Source organism: Pinus tabuliformis, chromosome 6 (genome assembly GCF_031772625.1).
Source record: "Pinus tabuliformis cultivar Carrire ecotype Pingquan chromosome 6, CPIR1, whole genome shotgun sequence".
In the NCBI taxonomy this organism is placed as follows: Eukaryota; Viridiplantae; Streptophyta; class Pinopsida; order Pinales; family Pinaceae; genus Pinus; species Pinus tabuliformis.
In genome coordinates this window covers 1,622,982,336-1,623,001,256 of record NC_142292.1, presented here as the reverse complement: position 1 = coordinate 1,623,001,256, position 18,921 = coordinate 1,622,982,336, and the positions used below count along the sequence as shown (strand labels likewise).

At 35.9% G+C, this 18,921-nt stretch overlaps 1 protein-coding gene across 2 annotated transcripts; it reads right to left on the bottom strand.

The window, feature by feature from the left end:
• Nucleotides 1–2,359: 2,359 nt before the first annotated feature.
• Nucleotides 2,360–15,307, bottom strand: LOC149265117 (uncharacterized). Of its 2 annotated transcripts, XM_089391692.1 has the most exons (5): nucleotides 15,039–15,297; nucleotides 3,273–3,397; nucleotides 3,008–3,094; nucleotides 2,822–2,914; nucleotides 2,372–2,649 (listed from the first exon to the last, which is right to left on the bottom strand). In XM_089391692.1, the coding sequence occupies exons 2-5, from the start codon at nucleotides 3,318–3,320 to the stop codon at nucleotides 2,452–2,454; spliced, it is 426 nt and encodes a 141-aa protein (XP_089247818.1). In that variant the 5' UTR covers nucleotides 3,321–3,397; nucleotides 15,039–15,297; the 3' UTR covers nucleotides 2,372–2,451. The 2 variants fall into 2 exon arrangements, with proteins under 2 accessions (XP_089247828.1, XP_089247818.1); XM_089391702.1 differs by lacking the exon at nucleotides 3,273–3,397 and having other exon boundaries at nucleotides 2,360–2,649; nucleotides 15,039–15,307.
• Nucleotides 15,308–18,921: the final 3,614 nt, after the last annotated feature.

Below are 18,921 nucleotides of genomic sequence, written 5' to 3'. Positions count from 1 at the left end.
CTTTATTTTGTTGGCAAACCAAACATTCCACCACAAACTTTTGAATATTCGATTTAAGGCCATCCCAAAAAAATTCCTTCTTAACCTTGTGGTAAGTTTGTAAAAACCCTGAGTGCCTTCCTAAGGGGGAAGTGTGCAATTCCATAAGAATATTTTGTTTGAGTTGGGAATTCTTACATAGGTATAACCGTTCTTTGTACCATAACGAATCATTTTTCCATCTAAATGTATCAGATGCACTGGGATCTTGTTGTAACTTTTGAATGAGTGCCCACACTTCTTTGTCATTCTTCCATTCATCCCTTGCTTCGTTTATCCAATCTAGTTGGATAATAGAAATGGCGCAAAGAAATCCTTCTACATCCACATCCTTTCTTGAGAGTGCATTTGCCACAAGATTTTGCTTCCCTTTTTTATAGATGATTTCAAAGTCATAACCTAACATCTTTCACTACAACAAAACCAGCGATTTGCGCCAGATTTAGCGCCAGATTTTAGTGCATTTTTTTTGTAATTGTGATGAGCAACCTGGCACTAAATCTGGCTCTATTGTACAATTTTTAAAGCGTCCTTTTTTGCACCTGATTTTGCATCCTTTTTCACGCTAGATTTTGCATCATTTTTTACACCAAACTATGCATCATTTTTTGCGTCAAATTTTGAACCAAGATTTGCATCTTATTTTATGACAGGTTTTGCTTCTAGTTTTGTGTCATTTTTTGCATCTATTTTTCATTCTCTTTTTCTTCCTATTTTGTGTCATTCTTTGCTTCCATTTTTGCACCATCATTTGCATCAAGTTTACACTGTATTTTGAATCCAATTTAACGTCTTTTTATGCATCCATTTTGTGTCAGTTTTTGCATCTAGTCTTACGCCAGGTTTTGTATCTAGTCTTACACTAGTTTTTGCTTCTATTTTTGCACCAGCTTTGGTGCCTATCTTTGCACCATGTGTTGAATTTGATTTAGCACCAAATTTTGCATCCATTTTTGTGCCCATTTTTGCATCTTTTTTTGGACCATTTTTTACATCCACATTTACGTTTGATTTGTCTCCATTTTTCCCATCTCATTTTGCACCATATTTTGCGTCATTTGTTTCATCCAATTTTGCATCATTTTTAACACCATCTCTTGCATCTAATGTTACATCATTTTGAGCATCCAAATTTGCATTTATATTTGCATCTTATGTTGAGTCATGTGTTGTGTCCACCTTTGCATCTTATTTTGTGTCTAATGGTACATTCAATTTAGAGCCATTTTTTACGTCTACTTTTGTATTTGTTTTTGCACCAAGTTTTGCATCCAATTTTAAGCTATTTTATGCCCCTTTTTGCACCATTTTTTTGTGTCTACTTGTGTCCAATGTTGCACCATTATTTACACCGACTTTTTCATCCAATTTTGCATTTTTTTGGTGTCTAGTTTTACATCGTTTTCACCATCCAAATTTGCATCTTTTTTTTCCTCATTTTGTGTCCACATTTGCATATAATTTTGTGTCTGAGTTCGAGCCTAAATTTGCATGTGATTAGGAATCATTTTTTACATCCAATATGGCATCCTTGGTTTCACCTTTTTTCAGCCCCATTTTGCATCTTGTTTTATGTCTTTTCTTACATCTTTTTTTTTTCCTTTTTTGCACCCAAGTTTGCATCCCAAATTTACACCATTATTTGCATCATCATTTGGCATATTAATTTGTAACGTTTTTTGCTTCTTTTTAACGCTCAACTTTGCATCTTATTTTACATCTAGTTGTTGTCTTTTTTTGCATCTAATTTGGTGCCCATTTATGTGTCCTTGTTTTTGCCCAATTTGATATCCTTTTGTATGCCATGTTTTGTTCCCTTCTTTGTGTCAACTATTGCACAATTTTTCACTTCTAATTTAAAACACTTTGTATGTCAATTGTTTGCATTTTGTATTAATTCCTAGTTTAACATCCAATTTTACTTTCAATTTTGCATCCATGGTTACATCCGCATTTGAATTCTTATATAGAGTATATTTTTCTTTACATATATGACCCCCTTTATAGATTCATAGTGAAATATATGATAGTTTCTAAATATCATTAAAGCAGATATCACAATTCAAAATCATTTGTAAGGAAATTTAAGAGAAATTGACAACATCCATTCAAAAAAATAACAATGTGTCATTAACAATTTTCAAAACGTGTATAAAATAGCAACATAATACTAATAAAATTAGTATTATTTTTAATCAAAACAAGTAAAATTCAAATATGATTAACAAATCAAAATATTTCATGAATATCGTTATTCTACGATAAATTAACAACTTACATAAATCAAACTCATCGTATGATTACAAAATCAAAATGTCTCATTGATATAGGGTAAATTAACAACACCCATCTAAACATAACAATGTCATTCTACACAATAATTTCTTCATAAAAAACAATGCATGTGCATGCCTAGCTACCACCACCAAGATCATCCTCATGATCATCTTCACCATCCTCATTACTCTGATCCACATCATCACCAACACCGCAACTATCATCATCATCTCCTCCTTCACCACCATCATCCTCATCCTCATCCTCATCATCTCCTGATATATGTTGAACATAATTTGGATCATCGTCTTGGCAATCATTACCTATAGCATTCTGACAAAAAAAATCAATATTACATGTTAGTATTAATTACATAACACAACACATGTTTTTTTTATACAATGTTAACCATAAAATGAGGTAAGATATAATATCTAATAGTACTAAAAAATAAAATGAAAATATGGTTTAAAAGTATATTGGAAATCCAACTAAGATTACATACCATAGAGTCCATCCAAACAACAAATTCAACCCATCTCTTTTGCTGCAGCACCTCCTTTTCCAAATGATTTGGAGGTCTTCCATATTTTAGTTCCTATCAATCAGTAAATAGGGAGAAATTAGATAACAATGACTTTCTTCTAGTAAAAAATTTATTAAAAAAATATCACATGTTTAATAGACTTACAAAGGTTGTTATCAGTGCTTTTAAACCTTTCTGGCCACTACGATGAGTGACTTTTGTCTTGGTTAACCTCGCCTTGGATGCCTTGTCCTTAAACATAAACCAATTCAATTTATTTTCACACAAATACTTATAAGTATTAATACATTCTAAATAATGTTTAATGAAAAATTCAATACCTGAATTTTTATTTCATATATCTTATTTATAACATTTTAATGATTACAATAATACTCTTGTTACTAGATATTGTCAGAAGAAATCTTACAAGACCGCTACCTAAGAACATTGGACAGTTGAATGCATTAGTTAACATGTTTGAAGAATTCTATCTTCAAATCTAGATCCATCTCATGTGATTCCCGTATGTGGTATAAATTGTCTTGAAGGTACCTGCATCATTCGACACAAAGCTATTCAGCACAATCGTTAACAAAAAACATCACATCTGCACAATATGAATGGTGCATCAAAATTGGCATTCACACGTCTAAGGTGTTTTTGGCATATCTGGTGTGGGTATAAAAGGTTTCCATTAAATCTCGTAAACCTTTTTAACTTTTATAAATAAACCACTAAAGTAAAACAAACAAATCAGTTATAAGAACTGAAAAGAAAGCTTGAAAAAAAATTAACATTTTCTAAAAGGCAAACACTAGAACACACTTCCAAATACTTTTCCTAAAATACTTCTTCAACCTGGCATCAAATTTGAAGGGCATGGTCATATTTCAATATGAAGTCATACTATATTTTCAACCCTTCTATGTTGGCAAGTTAAAACTAATGTTCCACCAAGACTCCGGGATAGGGAGATGCATCTCTGGGGTGATGCACAGGGGGGGCGTGTGAGAGTACCCTCAAATTTTAGGTAAAATTAGGGGGCAGGGGGATATGGGGGTATATAATTTTTTTAATATATATATATATATATATATATATATATATATATATTCAATAATGAAAGCATAAATACATTGATCTGTACATGATTGAATTAAATAATGAAATACACTGATCCATACTCATCATTCATACTAATACATACATCATTCATTCATACACCACGAGATTCAATAATGAACTAGATTGATCCATATTCATCATTCATTATTCAACATTCTAGAATCTAAATTGATTTAAAAATTAAATTCATCATTCATCATTCTAGATTCTACATTGATTTAAAATTTAAATTCGTGATTCTAGAATCCAATTAGTACTAACCAAAATAGACTACAGTAGATACTTAAGCCTGAAGATTGGAATAGTAAATTGATATAACTCAAACTCAAAAAAAGTAAAGAGTGAAAGTCAAAGAATCAGTCTAAGGTCATCCATATCTAAAGTCAAGACTCGAAAGTTAAAACTGACGATTAAAAATGGCCAATGAGCATTTTAGGAGTGCCATGGAGGAGGAGGTGCAACAGTTAACTGGTAAGTCAAATAGTGCTGCGCAACAAGCTGAGTAGACATAAGCTTGGTAACTCGAATGAGTGAGTTAGAGATTGCAAATTAGTTTAGGTTTTGATATTTGTTATGTGTTGTTCTTTTTAATTTTAATTTTTTTTATGGTTGTTTTATAATTTTTTTTAATTTCTATATTACAACAGTTACTAGAAAAAAAATTAAGCAGAACATGGGAAGGGGCAGAATTTAAAAACTATTCTAATCCATCAAAACAATCTGCTGCTCAATCTAATATTATCGGGTTAATCCTAATCATCAAGTTTAGCATCTAATGCTTATCACTATGTAGCAAAGTTGCCAGACTTGGTTGGGCTGGGACTTGGCAAGACTCAACGACTCAGCACAGACCCAGCAAAGAGAAAAAAACTCAAAACATGGTAAATTTTGAGCACAAACCAATCCATATAAGTTATAAAACCACAATCTATGCAGAATTTCAAAAGATTATCTCATAAAATACGATGACACAACATTTGACACTCGATATTTGTATGCAAAATAGTGAACTGAAATTCCACGATCAAATTCACAAATAGTACTCCATTCAGCTACATAACTCATAGTTTCATAACATAATTAGATAATCAAGGTAGACAATGTCTCCAAGTCCAATCTCAAGCCTCATTCATGACTACAAAGATGCCAAGAATAAGCCCTCAAGGAGTTAGCCAAAATCTCTAGACTGAAGCAATAATTGTGGTGCAAACGTATTTGGTGTTTCCATTAGAGATAATGAAACACTAAAGAGACCCTGAGTCTCTTCATCAAGCCTGTAGGATGACATCCCATCCTACAGGCCTACTAGTATAAACTTTAAAAAAAATGCAAGTTGATAAACTAAACAGTAAAACCTGAATGTGTAATTGCCCACTTACCTGAACTTTGAATGCTGAGAGGGTGAGACGACTTTACTCAGCAGCTAGTGATCATTGATGATGCTAAAGCCTCCTTCAATTTCCCTCATAAATGATGATGAACTCAACCCGCTCACAGTGACAGCACACAGCACTCTTCTAAGGAAGAAATGGCTCTTAAAAATATATGGAATGATAAAGAATAAGGGGAGAAATGTCTTTATAAAGACTTCCTGCCCTCTCAAACACTTCATTTCCCTCCTAAAAATCACAAGTGTGGGGTATTTTTGGTCACTGTCATTGGGTCAGCTAAGCCTGGGTCAGACTCCCGAATCTAGCAAGTCTGGCAAGACTCCGCTAAGCCAAAGGGGAGCCTGCCAGGGGAGTCGCTGGGGAATACTCGGTCCAGAGCTGACTTGGCAAGACTCAGCCAGACTCAGGAGACTGGGAAGAGTATGAAGCACTGCTATGTAGCCAAAGGATATATGCATTTTATGGTACTTGTCTACAACTAGATAAGCAAAATTGTTGGGCAATCCAAATAGAAGTCTTCTACATTTGCATAAATCTACAGGACATAACAAAGAGGACTGAACCATCTATCCAAAATGAACCAAGTAAAATACAAAACTTTGAGTCGACTCAGCCAATGCAACAATTTCATTATTTTGTAGATTCTTTTACTTTTACATAAAAAAAACTAGTTTGCATTGTTGTTTTTTTTTCTATGTGGTTCATGAACCCCGGAGATCGGTGACCGCTACATCCCCAAAATATTTGTACCAGGCAGATCCATCTGAAGTGACCACTTACTGCCTGCGCAACCACGGAGCCTAGCCTCGAGAGTGTTGACAGAATCGAACCCATGCCCTCTCAATAACAAAGCTGCTTTATTGACAAGACTCGACCAATTGAGCTAACCCTAGGGGCTTAGTTTGTATTGCTGTTACAGTAAGAAACAAAAATATTTATCACTTTCTGTGATTATATTACCAATTTTTTGCAACCAAAATATTGATGATGGTGCACAAAGCATTTTTTGTAAACTATGAAGTTAAGTTTAGTTGTGCAAAAGTTTGTAAAGAGCCTCTCAGAAGCCAATCCCTGCGAGCTGGAATCAACCAGGGCATTATCAAACTCATTCCTATGGCAAAAGACCTAGTGCTAAACACCACCTGGAGACCCATAACTCTTTTAAACACCTTTTAAAAAATCTTGGCCAAGGCATCTGCCTTGTGCATCAAGCATATTCTTCCAAAGAGCATTCGCCTAGAACAAACAAGGTCTATTTGTGGGCAATATATCCTTGACAATTTCAATGCAGTCTTTAAAGGCATAGAATGTGCCCATCATACTAGCCTCAATGGCTTGTTTGTCAAAATAGACTTTGAGAAAACTTATGACCGGGTGAAGTGGTCCTTCATTCAGCAACAAGTGACAGCAAGGAGGCAATCAATCAGCAGCTCCACTGAAGGTTGAGCTGAGGAAGATAGCTCTTAATTGCCCAAAGCAGAACATGGCCCCCCTCAAAAGGGGTGCTTTTGGGCTTGGTGCTCTTGATTAAATGGTAGTTCCAAACCCTTATATATAATAGAGCCCAATGGAAACATCGCAATTCGCTCATTCCTGAAATCCTAAAAATTGTTATGTCTGATGCATTTTGAGTGGAATCTGAAATTTACTTTCTCCATATGAAATAAAATGAGGTCAGAACCACTCTCAAACATCCTAAGTCAATTAATAGGGCCCTAGGGTTGAATGTTGAGCTTTCCCACTCATAAATTATTGTTTCAAGCAAAATTAAGGGGGAGCACCTAGCCCTTTTTTAGGGGAACACATCCCCACAGTAGGGAAACCTTTCCCCCTGCGTCTCCCTATGTCTCCCTAAAAGGGGGCGTGGGGAAACGTGTCCCTGAGCATCTTCCCATCCTAGGTGTGTGGGAAGCATGGATACGTGCACCCCACCATAGGGGACACATCCTCATGGAACACTGGTTAAAATAAACTATTGTTTTCTTACAAAAGAAAAAAATGGATCAAAATTTTAACTATTTCGTATTTTATGTTTAGCACAATTGCAAGTCGTGTGGTAGTACTAAAATAGGATAGATAAACAGCAGTGTTTTTTATAATCACTACATAGTTGAATTCCTATCAATCTTATGTGGAAATGATGTAGCTTGAAGTATCTAAATGCAGTACCAAAGTAGAATTGATACCAATAGCCAAACAAGGCAGTGACAGCACAAACAAAATTTGTTGTAGCATCAAACTACAGAACTGTATTATCTAAATTTTTTCCTGGTAGCACTCTCATTTCCGTAAAATGTTTTTAATTCCAATGAACAAAGACTTGCCTAACTCGATAACGAAATTGTGTTCCTTTGACATCAAGGATTTAGAAAAGAATTTAAAAAGAACCAATCATAGTAGAAGGATCATTACAGGATCTAAATACTAAAAAATAATCACCATAAAAGAACACTAAACATTAAAAGTTAAAACTAAAGATTGGAGTATCTAAAGAACAGAACCTAATTATTGACAAAAACTAGACATTAAATGAAGGATCGTGGGATCTATGACCCAGTGCCGATAAGAATACAAAATCAACTTCTGCATTCCCCTCATAACCCATCTGGATATGGACTTAAGGAGACCAGAACCAATCTTAATAGATTAATTACAGGATGTAACTGCACAAGCCTAGTACTCCATGAGTCTATCCCCCATCTGCTTATACTAGATATAAACAACACGTTTGTAGAAAGTTAGAAAAATACATTGTACAATCAGGTTGAACTCAATACAGATTCAATTGGACCTACAACACATTCCAGCCACAAAGCTGGAAAGAGCACAATAAAAATAAAAGCAAACATTGAATCTTATCACTGTTGTGGATTTTGTCCTTAGAATGACATGAGACATTCCAAATATGATGCCCAATCTGATATGTTGGCTCTTCTAGCATGGATGCAAAGAGAAAGAAATTACAGTACTTGATCTGTTTTTTATAATATAAGACTATATTTTGCTAAGAAAACAAAGGTATACAAAAAAGCTCACATGCATTACATATCGAATATCATTCCTTCGGGAAATCACTAAAAGCCAAGTGTATGTGGAGACTAATATCAAAAGAGGACCTCTGGAATCAGATTCACATTCAGAGATATATTGAGCCCAATTCAGCAGAAGACTGGATTGGAAACCCAAACAAGTCAATCAACAATGCATCCATATTATTGAAAGTACTGACTATAACATTCCCTTTAATAGGAAGATTGCTGCCATGGAAGGTTTGCAGTGAGGCTAAGGCGAAGATCAGTATAGACCCATGGATAAGTAGTGGAGCTGAGTACAAGCTACCAGAAGCAGTGATAAACTCTCTTCAATCTAGACCAGGCAGCTGGACCAGGAAACTCCTCCATTTTTCCAGCAGGATTGGAATAGCGCTGAACAGAGAGACGACTCAAAGGCCAAGAAAATATTCAATCAAAAGGAATTATAAACAAATCAAAAGTGTGCCATGCCTATATAAAAGACTCTGATGATGAACATGTCTGGTCTAAAATCCAGCCTTGGGGATTTACACTCCAAAGTTAGGATAAGAATCGTGTACCCTAGACAGACCAGAATGCACACTCTCATGGTGGAAGCGTATCTGGATAAGAACCTTTCAAAAGTTCATTATTTACATGCAGTTGGCAATCTTAAATAGAGCACCCACATAGGAAGTTCTTAAGAGAAGAAATGGATCAAGTCCAAGCAAATGTATCATGTGTAAAAGAGTTGAAAATAACATAGACCACTTACTGATATTATGTCCTTAATAAAGGAAATCTGGATGGTTTGACAAGGATAAAGGACTGTGGACAAGGAGGTTATGCTGAAGAGTGCTCTAAAAAGTGGTAGCAAAACTCAGTCCTCAAAGGCCTTCCTCTGATAGTATCATGGGGAATCTAGAAAGATAGAAATGTTGAAATCTTTGAAGACAGGTATATAACTCTTTCAATGTGCCTTCCAAGGTCAGTCAATCTTCTCAAACTTCAAAGCTTTTTCATCAACCCCAACACAGAAAATGTTGATTCGTGCTCCTATGGACAAATCTGGAACATGGGGATTACTTTGATGGAGCTAGTCAAGGTACCCCCCAAAAAAGGGAAGCCATACGTGTTCTCTATCTCAATAACTCTCACTGTATCAGATTTAACACAGATTTAGGTGAGGATCAAATAACTACACCGAGCTTATTTCCCTAACAATACTCTAAAAGCTAGCAGCCCACAGTGGCATTTAAAAAAATACCAGTGTTTGTTGGCTCATTGTTGTTAGATAGAGTACCCCAGATCATCTTCTACTAGGTTGGAGCACACATGGCAGATTTGGGCACCTTATATTACAGCAGCATTACACAAATCCATGCAGCATTAAATTCCAAACAGCATAATGATCTGTTGGTGAGAATGCAGCAATAAATAGATAGTAGGAGCACATCACAAATTTTACTATTCCAGCAATAAGGGCACACACATGCATGTATGGACCAGCCATAAAAAGAATAAGATAATTTTATCATTATACTTCAGGTTAAAGATAAAGTGCTAAAGTTAGATGAGTCAGTTCTGTTTTATTTTTCAGTCTTTCTGAATTCATTTTTTATCAGTTAGATAGAGCACAGATCCAGAGATCTAAGTAATATATCTATTTTTATAAACCCTAGGTGTCACTTATAAGAAAGAGTGAGAGTATGGATCTGTAATAGGGTTAGTTTCAGTTCTTACACAAAATCCTTTCTAGCAGATTTTTATTCAGCAGTATTGGAATAGCAGTAACAGGTGTTTTTAACATTGATCTGTGTGTTCCAATGTATGTATTCCAATTGTGTTTGTAGATTTTAGTGAGATTCAGATTGCAGTTTTGATTAGCCTTTAAATTTAGACAGTGTTAGTTTCCACTAGAAGAAGAATCTGTTTACAATGAGTTAGACAAAAATTCATAATGGTATCAGAGAAAGGTTTGTTGAAACATTCTAAAAATCCTTGAATAGATAGTAGGACTGCTACCTATGAAAGGGAGCTGTCAGGAGGCTCCAGGGATCGGATGCTATGATCCATGCTTGAGAAAAGCATTGTGAAGTTTCAAGTTGTCGGGTTCTTTGTTAGGCTGCTGATCTATCTTAACTTTCGTTTAGGCGATATTCCAATGCAGTAGTATGGCTACAGTCAATCTCAAATACATGGACAGATTGGAAGCTCCCTCTTAACTTCATCCCAGGGAAGTCTCAGGTAACCAGCCTGCATCCATCTTAACTACAGATCTTCCAAGCATTTGGCGGGATCAAATTTCTTTTCACTCTAAAAGAGGTTTGCACCTCAATAGATTTGATCCCTCTCGACACTCGATAGATCTGGAGTTAAGATGGATCTAGAGTGAGAAATTATTCTTACATAAGAATACCATTAGCAAAACCATGGGTTGTCAAAACCACCAACAATAAATTGACTATTTTACCTCAAGTTTATTTTAATTATTAATTTTATTTTTTATTTTATTTTTTTTAAATTTTATTTCATTTCCATTTTATGCAATTTGACTGAGTCAAAATGTTTACATATCAAGACACGACATTACAACATCTCTTCCATACCAGGCTGGTGAGCGCCTCTAGGCACAAAGATATTGTTGGAGTAGGATTTGTCTAACTTCATTGAGAAACTGGTTGTAGAGCCTCCCAAACCTGTGTAATTAGTAAATCATAAAAAGAAGATGGCCAAGGTCAAGTGAGTCATACTTGAATCTATGAAGGATCATTAGATCCCTCACATCACCAAAAAGACCACAATAAAGTACATGTTTGATGCTCTAGTCACTCTATCAGAGTGAGAACAACAAACAGAAGACATTCCTAAGAAATAAGCTTAATCCCTGCAAATGAGTAAAAGGATATTGTAGTTTCCTACTTAATGAAGATTATTGATCTCCATGATCAGCTTGCAGCAATTGAGAGGAGGTGAAGGGTGAAAAGCTAGTACTCATTGCATTAAATAGGTCCTGTTATTTTTGGAAACTTTTTGGCTATGACATCTAGGCCAAAAAAAAGTTAAAACTTCCCATTTTGAAGAGGCTATGGAATGACTTCAACTAGAAGGAGCAGAATGTTGTCCCCATTAGTAAGACGAAGAAGGGCAACAAGAAAGGAGGAACTAAGAAGGGTTAAAAAGGGAAGAAAGAGAAGCCAGGTTCTTGTAACCAGGGAAGGAAGGACTTGAGCCACATCAAGTGCTTCAAGTGTCAAATGTTTGGGCACTTCGCTTCCAATGTCATCAAAAGAAGGGGGAGGGAAAGCAACTTGTAAAGAGTACAAAAGCATCAGCTCAAGTGGATGAGCTTTCATCCAATCTCGAGATACACTTCTCAATGGTCTCATGCCTGTCATATGACATCATGTCTGATGTGGACTGGTATGTGGACAGTGGAGCCTGCAAACATACAACCTCTAACAAGAGTACCTTTAGTAGAACTTGGTGATGATGCCACATATCCAGTTGCAAGAGTGGGATCCATCAAGTGATATCCTTAAGCTTACTAAGTTAATGATGTTTTGTATGTACCTAGCTTAACTAAAAATCTCTTTCCAATTTCAGTGATGATAGATCCTACATATATGGCTAACTTTGAAGATCAACAAGTCCTCATCCTAAATTGCAAGGGAATCCTATAAGAACTTTAGGGTATGATAGTGACAACATGTGTGAGCTTTGACAAAAGCGACTAGGTCACTTGCACTAGTGAATGTTGCCAATCTTGAAAAACATGGTGTGGGCATTGCCAATCTTCAAGGCTGAGAAGAAAGGAGTGTGCAAAGGTTGTGCACTTGGCCAGCATGTAAAGGATGTTTTCCTGGCAGTAAACATAGGTCAAGAGGGCTTTCTGACCTAATCAACTCAAATGTATGTGGGCCCATCTCTTCAACTTCCTTATCAAGTAACATTTACTATGAATATTTTATTAATGATTCTTCTAGGAAGTCCTAGACTTAATTCACAAAAACCAAAGGAGTTTGATACCTTTTGCATGAAATCAAGAATCAAGAAAATGTTGATAGTTCCCTACAACCCTCAGTAGTTTGGGGCCTTGATTCATGATCTAGTTCTTCTCATGTGTCTCTATGTATAAACATGTCTCATCATTGTCTATATTTTGAATAGGTATCCTCACAGAATTTTGAAGGATAAGACTGGAGGAATTCAGAAGCCTCAAGTAACACATCTTTGAGTTTTTCAGTTGTCCTATCTACATTCATATTCCAGATGGGAAAAGGACCAAGTTGGAACCTTCTAGTTTGAAGGGCATTTTTGTAGGTTAGAGTGAAACCTCAAAAGCTTATAGAATATACATTCCATCTCAACATAAAGTAGTTGTGAGCAGAGATACCAAGTTTGAAGAAAATGCATGGTCCTCTAAGTCTTAAGAACCTCCAATAGTGACCATGGAGGCAGAAGAGCTTGGTATCCCAAAAACAGATCTGCAGAAATAAAAAAGATCATGAAACGCACACTTAGATCAGCAAGCTTTTGGAAGTGCAAGGGGTGCCTCTTTACCTTCAAGTTCAGCTAGAAAGCCTAGATCGCTAATCTAGACATTAAGAGGCAACAGAGTAAGTTGGTGCTCCAACTACTTCCCTTCAAATAAGCCACCCTCCTAAAAAGTTCCCTAGTTATGTTGCACTGATATCTTTCATTATTGAAACAAAACCTTCTAGTAACGGCAGTAAGGAAGCAAGTACTGCAAAATGCCATGATGGAGGAATACATCTCCTCCTAAAGAATGATGGGTAGGAGATAGTGCCTAGACTAATGGAGAAGTCAGTATTTGACTCTAGTTTTTCTTACAACAATCATGCATGGTTAAGCATGCACCAGATAGCAGCATATAAAACTACAAAGCTCGGTTTGTGGCTGGACGGTTCTCCCATTAAAAAGGAGTTGACTATGAGGAGACTTTTGCTCTTGTTACTAAATATACCTCTATCAGATTTACTATGTTTTTCACAACAATCTTCCATTGGATTTTATATCAAATTTATGTAAAGACAACATTTCTTAATAGGTTGATTAAGGAGTTATATGAATAAACCAACCAAGAGGCTTTTAGGTGAATAGGCTTGAGACCCATGTTTACAAGTTGAAGTAGGCCCTTTATGAGTTGAAACAGGCACCATTTGCATGGCACTCCAAGATTGATGAGTAACTTTCAGATTTGGGTTTCACTGAGACAGATGCAGATTCTAATTTTTACAATTTGGTAGATCATTCTAATCTGCTTGTTTTAGTCCCATATGTAGACAATCTTACACTCACAGGAAGTTAAAAGGAATCCACAAACTGGTGCAGGGAAAAATTGGCAAGAGAATTTGTCATGACTTGAAGCACTACTTGCTGGCTCTAGGGGTGTAGCAAAGTGCAGGTGAAGTGTTCCTTGGATAGAAAAAGTATGTAATTGAAATTCTTAGAAGATTTCAAATGATGGACTGCAAACCCATGGCTACTCCAGTGTATGCAATTGAAATTCTGATGAGATTTCAAATGATGTACTGCAAACCGATGGCTACTCCCCTGTGGTAGTAAATCCATTGTACTTTGCTGATTCTAATTCAGATTTGATGAACATCTGTATACAGGGAATTGATAGGTTTCCTCATGTACTTAGTTAACACAAGGCCTAACATTTGTTTTGCAGTCAACACTTTCAGTACATGGTGTTGCCTAGGCAAGTTCATCAGGTTGCCACAAAACACAAGTTCTAATACTTGGAAGGGGGCAGTGCATTTTTCACTGAGATATGTTAGTGATGCAGCTTTTTATTCAATGATAATGGAATAGCATTAACAGGGGTTCTCGACAGTGATCTACATGTTCTGTGCATGTTTTCTAACTGTGTCTGTTTATAGGCTCAAACGACATTCAGATTACAGTTTCGATTAGCCTTTAAATTCAGATTGTGCTACTTTCCTGTAGGAGAAGAATCTGTTAAACAAGTGTTACTAAATTCATCAGCTGTTAGTAATTAATTGGATGAATGGCAGTAGTAGAAGATGAAATCAAACGTTCTGTCTGTTTTTATTTCAGAGTGCTTTGAACATGTCTACAAAGAATTAAATGGTGAAGCAGACACCTTGAGGAAGGAAGGACTACAGTTGGCTGAGGGTTCAAGGTTATGAAGTGAAATCAAGGATTGTCATATCTTACACGAACATATTTCTGCATCCTCGAATGGGGATTCTTATGACAGTCAGTATTCTGAAGATGATCCAAGTGCCTCAAAAGAAGAATTCTGAATTTTAGAGAAGTTACAGGACCCTTCAATCAATATCAATGCCTTCTTCAGGCTTAGCAAAGAATGTATATTTTCGTTCTGATATTTCTCAAAGCTTAAAGCATTTACAGAATGTATCTCTTTATACTCGGATGAAATAAAAGATTAGAAAAATTGAGGGAAAATATATCAATATCAATCGATATGTAAGCCAATAAATGTGCCAAAAAAAACACAGATTGAAAAAATATGCCTGCTGTGAGTCTGTGAAAGCAAATATAAGCAACACCTCTTCTGGAAAATGTGAAGCGGAAATACAAAACAAAAAAGACATCGTGATAAGATAATATGGGTTGAGAGGGACAAAATAAATCAAGGCTTAGACTCACCTCTATCCGATTGCATATGAGGATCTGAACCAGCCGCATCGGTTATCCAAAAATGCACCTTTGTCCGTGCACCGATCAAGTCAATCCGCCGCCTGGAAAGAAAAATAGCACAATGCAAATATTTGCAAATGCGTCTACCTGAAAAGGGGGCGCGGCGTAAGAGGCCCTCCTGAAACCCCTCGGAGAAGGATATATCTGCGGACCTGAAACCCTACATCCGATATAACAACCCATTTTAAGATATAAATGTTTTAAAAAGTTAAAGAGCATTGTCACCGACCCTGAAACCCTACATCGTATATAGAACTATCATTTGCACAAACCGGTGCAATGTCATAGAAGTAGTGGGATATGCAAGTAGGTTTGTGCAACGTCATAGAAGTAGTGGGATATGGAAGTAAGTAAAAGTAATATTTTAGTAAAATGTTAAATATGTGTTGTATGAATTAATAATTTTATTATATAATTAATAAAAGAATTAATAGAGAAGGGTTATTATTTTAAAATTTAGGATATAATTATAAAAAAAAAAATGGAGAGGAAATATTAGTTTTAAGATCAAAAAAAATTAATTAAAAAGAGCGATAAATTTTAGGTTTAATTCTAAAGCCTCAATGCGAAAGGATTATATTAGAACATCCTAAAAAGTCTTTTAAGAAAAACGGCGATCAAAACCTTTTCCAAATAAATTTTAAAGGTTTAAAGCATAAATATAATAAAAGCCGGCATATATATGTAAATAGTAATAAAGAGGTCGACCCCATAAAACTACCACGTTGCATATTGGAATCTCGCGAGTGGCGTTTTTGTTTTATTGTCCATGACCAAACTTCCGAAGCCTCTAACTTGCGACTTTATTTACACCATATCCATTCAATTTAATTATTTACACCATAACCATTGCAACTTTTAATGTCCATGACCAGACACACGTCTTTAAAACTTGTGATATGAAAGGCGTGACATGGCAACTGTGATATTATATTAAGGTGTGCTATGATGGAGCAGTCGAGTCTGCAACACGTATTACAATCGGAGGTTTCAAAGTGACAAGGCTTCAAAAGTTGAGATATGGCGGATGCGATATTAATGGCCAAATGTGGAGAATTAATGGTTTTCGATAGAATAAACGCATTCATTATTACTAACGGTTTCTTGAGATTTCGCTCATAAAAGTCTTGGATTATTATGTAATCGGTTATTTGCTAAGTTATTCGCTCTGAATGTTAGTTACTCTCACCCTTGTGTTTCTCTTGACAAGTCAGTCCCAACAAGCATAATTCAACAAAAATGTCTTGGTCGACCAAACCCATGAAGAAACCTGTTGTTCAACAACAATCAGTTGCTCTTCCCCCTGATTTTGCATAATTGCTTGCATTATTTACCGATACCACATGCACCTCAAACACCGGAACATCTACCTGGGAATCCACATATCAACTTTTCGAAGATGAAGAGCCGAGAGTCACAGAAAGAATAGTCATAGCAGAAGATTCATACCCGGTTTCTGATACTACATATAGTGATCTGGCCAATTCATTCCTCCACAGAATTGTTGCTCAGTTGAACATCCTTCCTTACATGGATATGATCACATGTGTTGTTGACCATCTAAACATCGCTGACAGAAACTTTATGACCAAGAGGAACACAATCATCGGCTCTTTCACCAACAAAGATTCGACTCGAATGTACCAGTTGTCGGCAGCTCAGAAGAAATATGATATGACTTCATTGAGAAATTCATGAAGGAAAATCAGGATCAATCTGAAGTCATCAAAGGATGGAGAAGAGATGCTAGCAAGCACAAGCGAGAAAATAAGGGTATGCATTCTATAGCTTCTCTTGTCGGTCCATATTGTTATGTTGCCACTATGATATGTAGATTATTTGGTTATGTCAATACCCAAAAGTTTTCAGACCAGTGGGTACCCTTGATTGATGCAGCTATGTTATGGACTGGGGGACTGTTCTATCTAATAATTTAAGTATCCAAATCCTAGATTATAGGAAGAACTGTAGTTTTTTTATTCTAGAAAACATTGTTCCCCCATTTTACATGAGTGCCTATGTAATGGATGTTATTTTATTTACTTCTGATTTCCCATCCATGGGATGTAAATGGACCATACAGGACCCTATGTCTATCCATGTTTATCATAGTATTCTCCGGGAGTCAAAATATAGGAAAAAGAGCATCATTCCTTTGTTAATTCTCATACAGAATACAAATTAGATGCATGGTGTGAAGGAAAATGAAATTTACAGGTTTGTGGTTGAAATTTATTGGTGTATCTATACGTGTATCTATAAGTTGTATTTTCATAGTCCAGGGGTTGGGAATACACAATTCCCATCCACTTGAGCTCAATTTTATCTCGCAAAACTTCATTGGGATCTACCTAAACACATATGCAACACATAGGTGAAAATGCCTTTCAAAAGTCTTTCCCTGTCTACTTTGACGAATCTTCCAATAAAATTGCCCACTTTTTCTAAGAGATCTAGATGGGTAAAGTGAATGGGAAAACTGGGAATCTTACCCATACTAGAGTAGTCATCGGCAACATAGTGAGAGGATTGAAGTTGGGAAACCATGGCTTCACTAGAAGACCAACTCATCCCCAAAACCATGGACCTTGGTTAAGGATTTTTTTCTTATCCTCAAGACATTTGAAGATCACCACAAAAAAACATGGGTCTACATCCACCCAAACCGACGTTCATCCAATCCTATCATAATCGAACAGAAAAATGCTACTTTTTCAATAGAAAATGGGGAATAAAAGTATCACCCAAGGATAATGACCATCGCATCAATCGCTCAATCATAGGGGAGGAGAAATAATTTGACAATCACACGTCCTTGATTTCTGTTGATTTAACTCTGAACACTCACATAATATTCTCTTGCTTGGCGAATTAAACACCACTGCATGGAATGGACGAGGATTGAGCTGAACCCTGGATGAAGCCCACTTCATTCTCATCTAAACACAAAACTATATATACGTCAAAGCTATTACAATAGATTCTGACTGTCAACACCTCGAGGTTCTGTTTATATGTGGCTACCTTTTATGGTTACTATTGAATGTGTGATTGGCAATAGTAATGGCAACTTAGGGCTGCCAAATTTCCTTCGATTCCCTCACTACATCCTAACGCAAATATTTGTTCAATGCCTTGGTTGTCTTTCAAAACTGGTAGGCAGCGTCTTCTTTGATATTTCTCGATGGTTTTAATTCCACTACAATCACAACTTTCATTTACATAAACTTCGTGTTTTCGCACGAGCGACGATTGTTCAAGGTGAAATGTCACTTGGATGGTTTCAATGTTGTTGACCCATCATAACTAACTAACGGATATGCCCATTACAATTTTATACCACCCGATTATCAATATCAATTATGCATGGGAACCAATTAAAGCAACTTTTCACATTAATTTTATTGAGCATGAGAACATGTGTTAACAAGCAACCCATAAAGCCTCATTTTGAATGCCATAGTCACTTAGAAGGAATTCCTCTTGTAGTAGCATCCTCCCTACTAAACTTTGTTAGTGCTAACATTAGAACCACCATTACAACAAGATATCTTTCTAGTGTTGACAACACCATTATAGTAAGATACCTCAAGAGAGACAAAAAATTTAAAAAGTATGATAGTAATACGTATCCAGAAGATGGTATTGAAACTAGTAATTGTTCACGAATCCATAAGATTGTAAGGTCATTCTCATTATCATAATCATTGTCATCATCATCACCATCATCCTTGTCATTGTTATTGTCATCATTACATTATCATCATAATCACCATTCATGCCATCATCATCATCATTATGGACATTGTTTGCAATTGTTCATAATTGTAGA

Coding starts and splice junctions, on each gene's coding strand:
- LOC149265117 (XM_089391692.1), bottom strand. CDS start 3,320: ATGTTAACTAATGCATTCAACTGTCCAATGTTCTTAGGTAGCGGTCTT. Junction 2,915..3,007: donor AAGCACTGATAACAACCTTT/GTAAGTCTATTA, acceptor ACTGATTGATAG/GAACTAAAATATGGAAGACC. Junction 2,650..2,821: donor TTGTTTGGATGGACTCTATG/GTATGTAATCTT, acceptor TTTTTTTGTCAG/AATGCTATAGGTAATGATTG.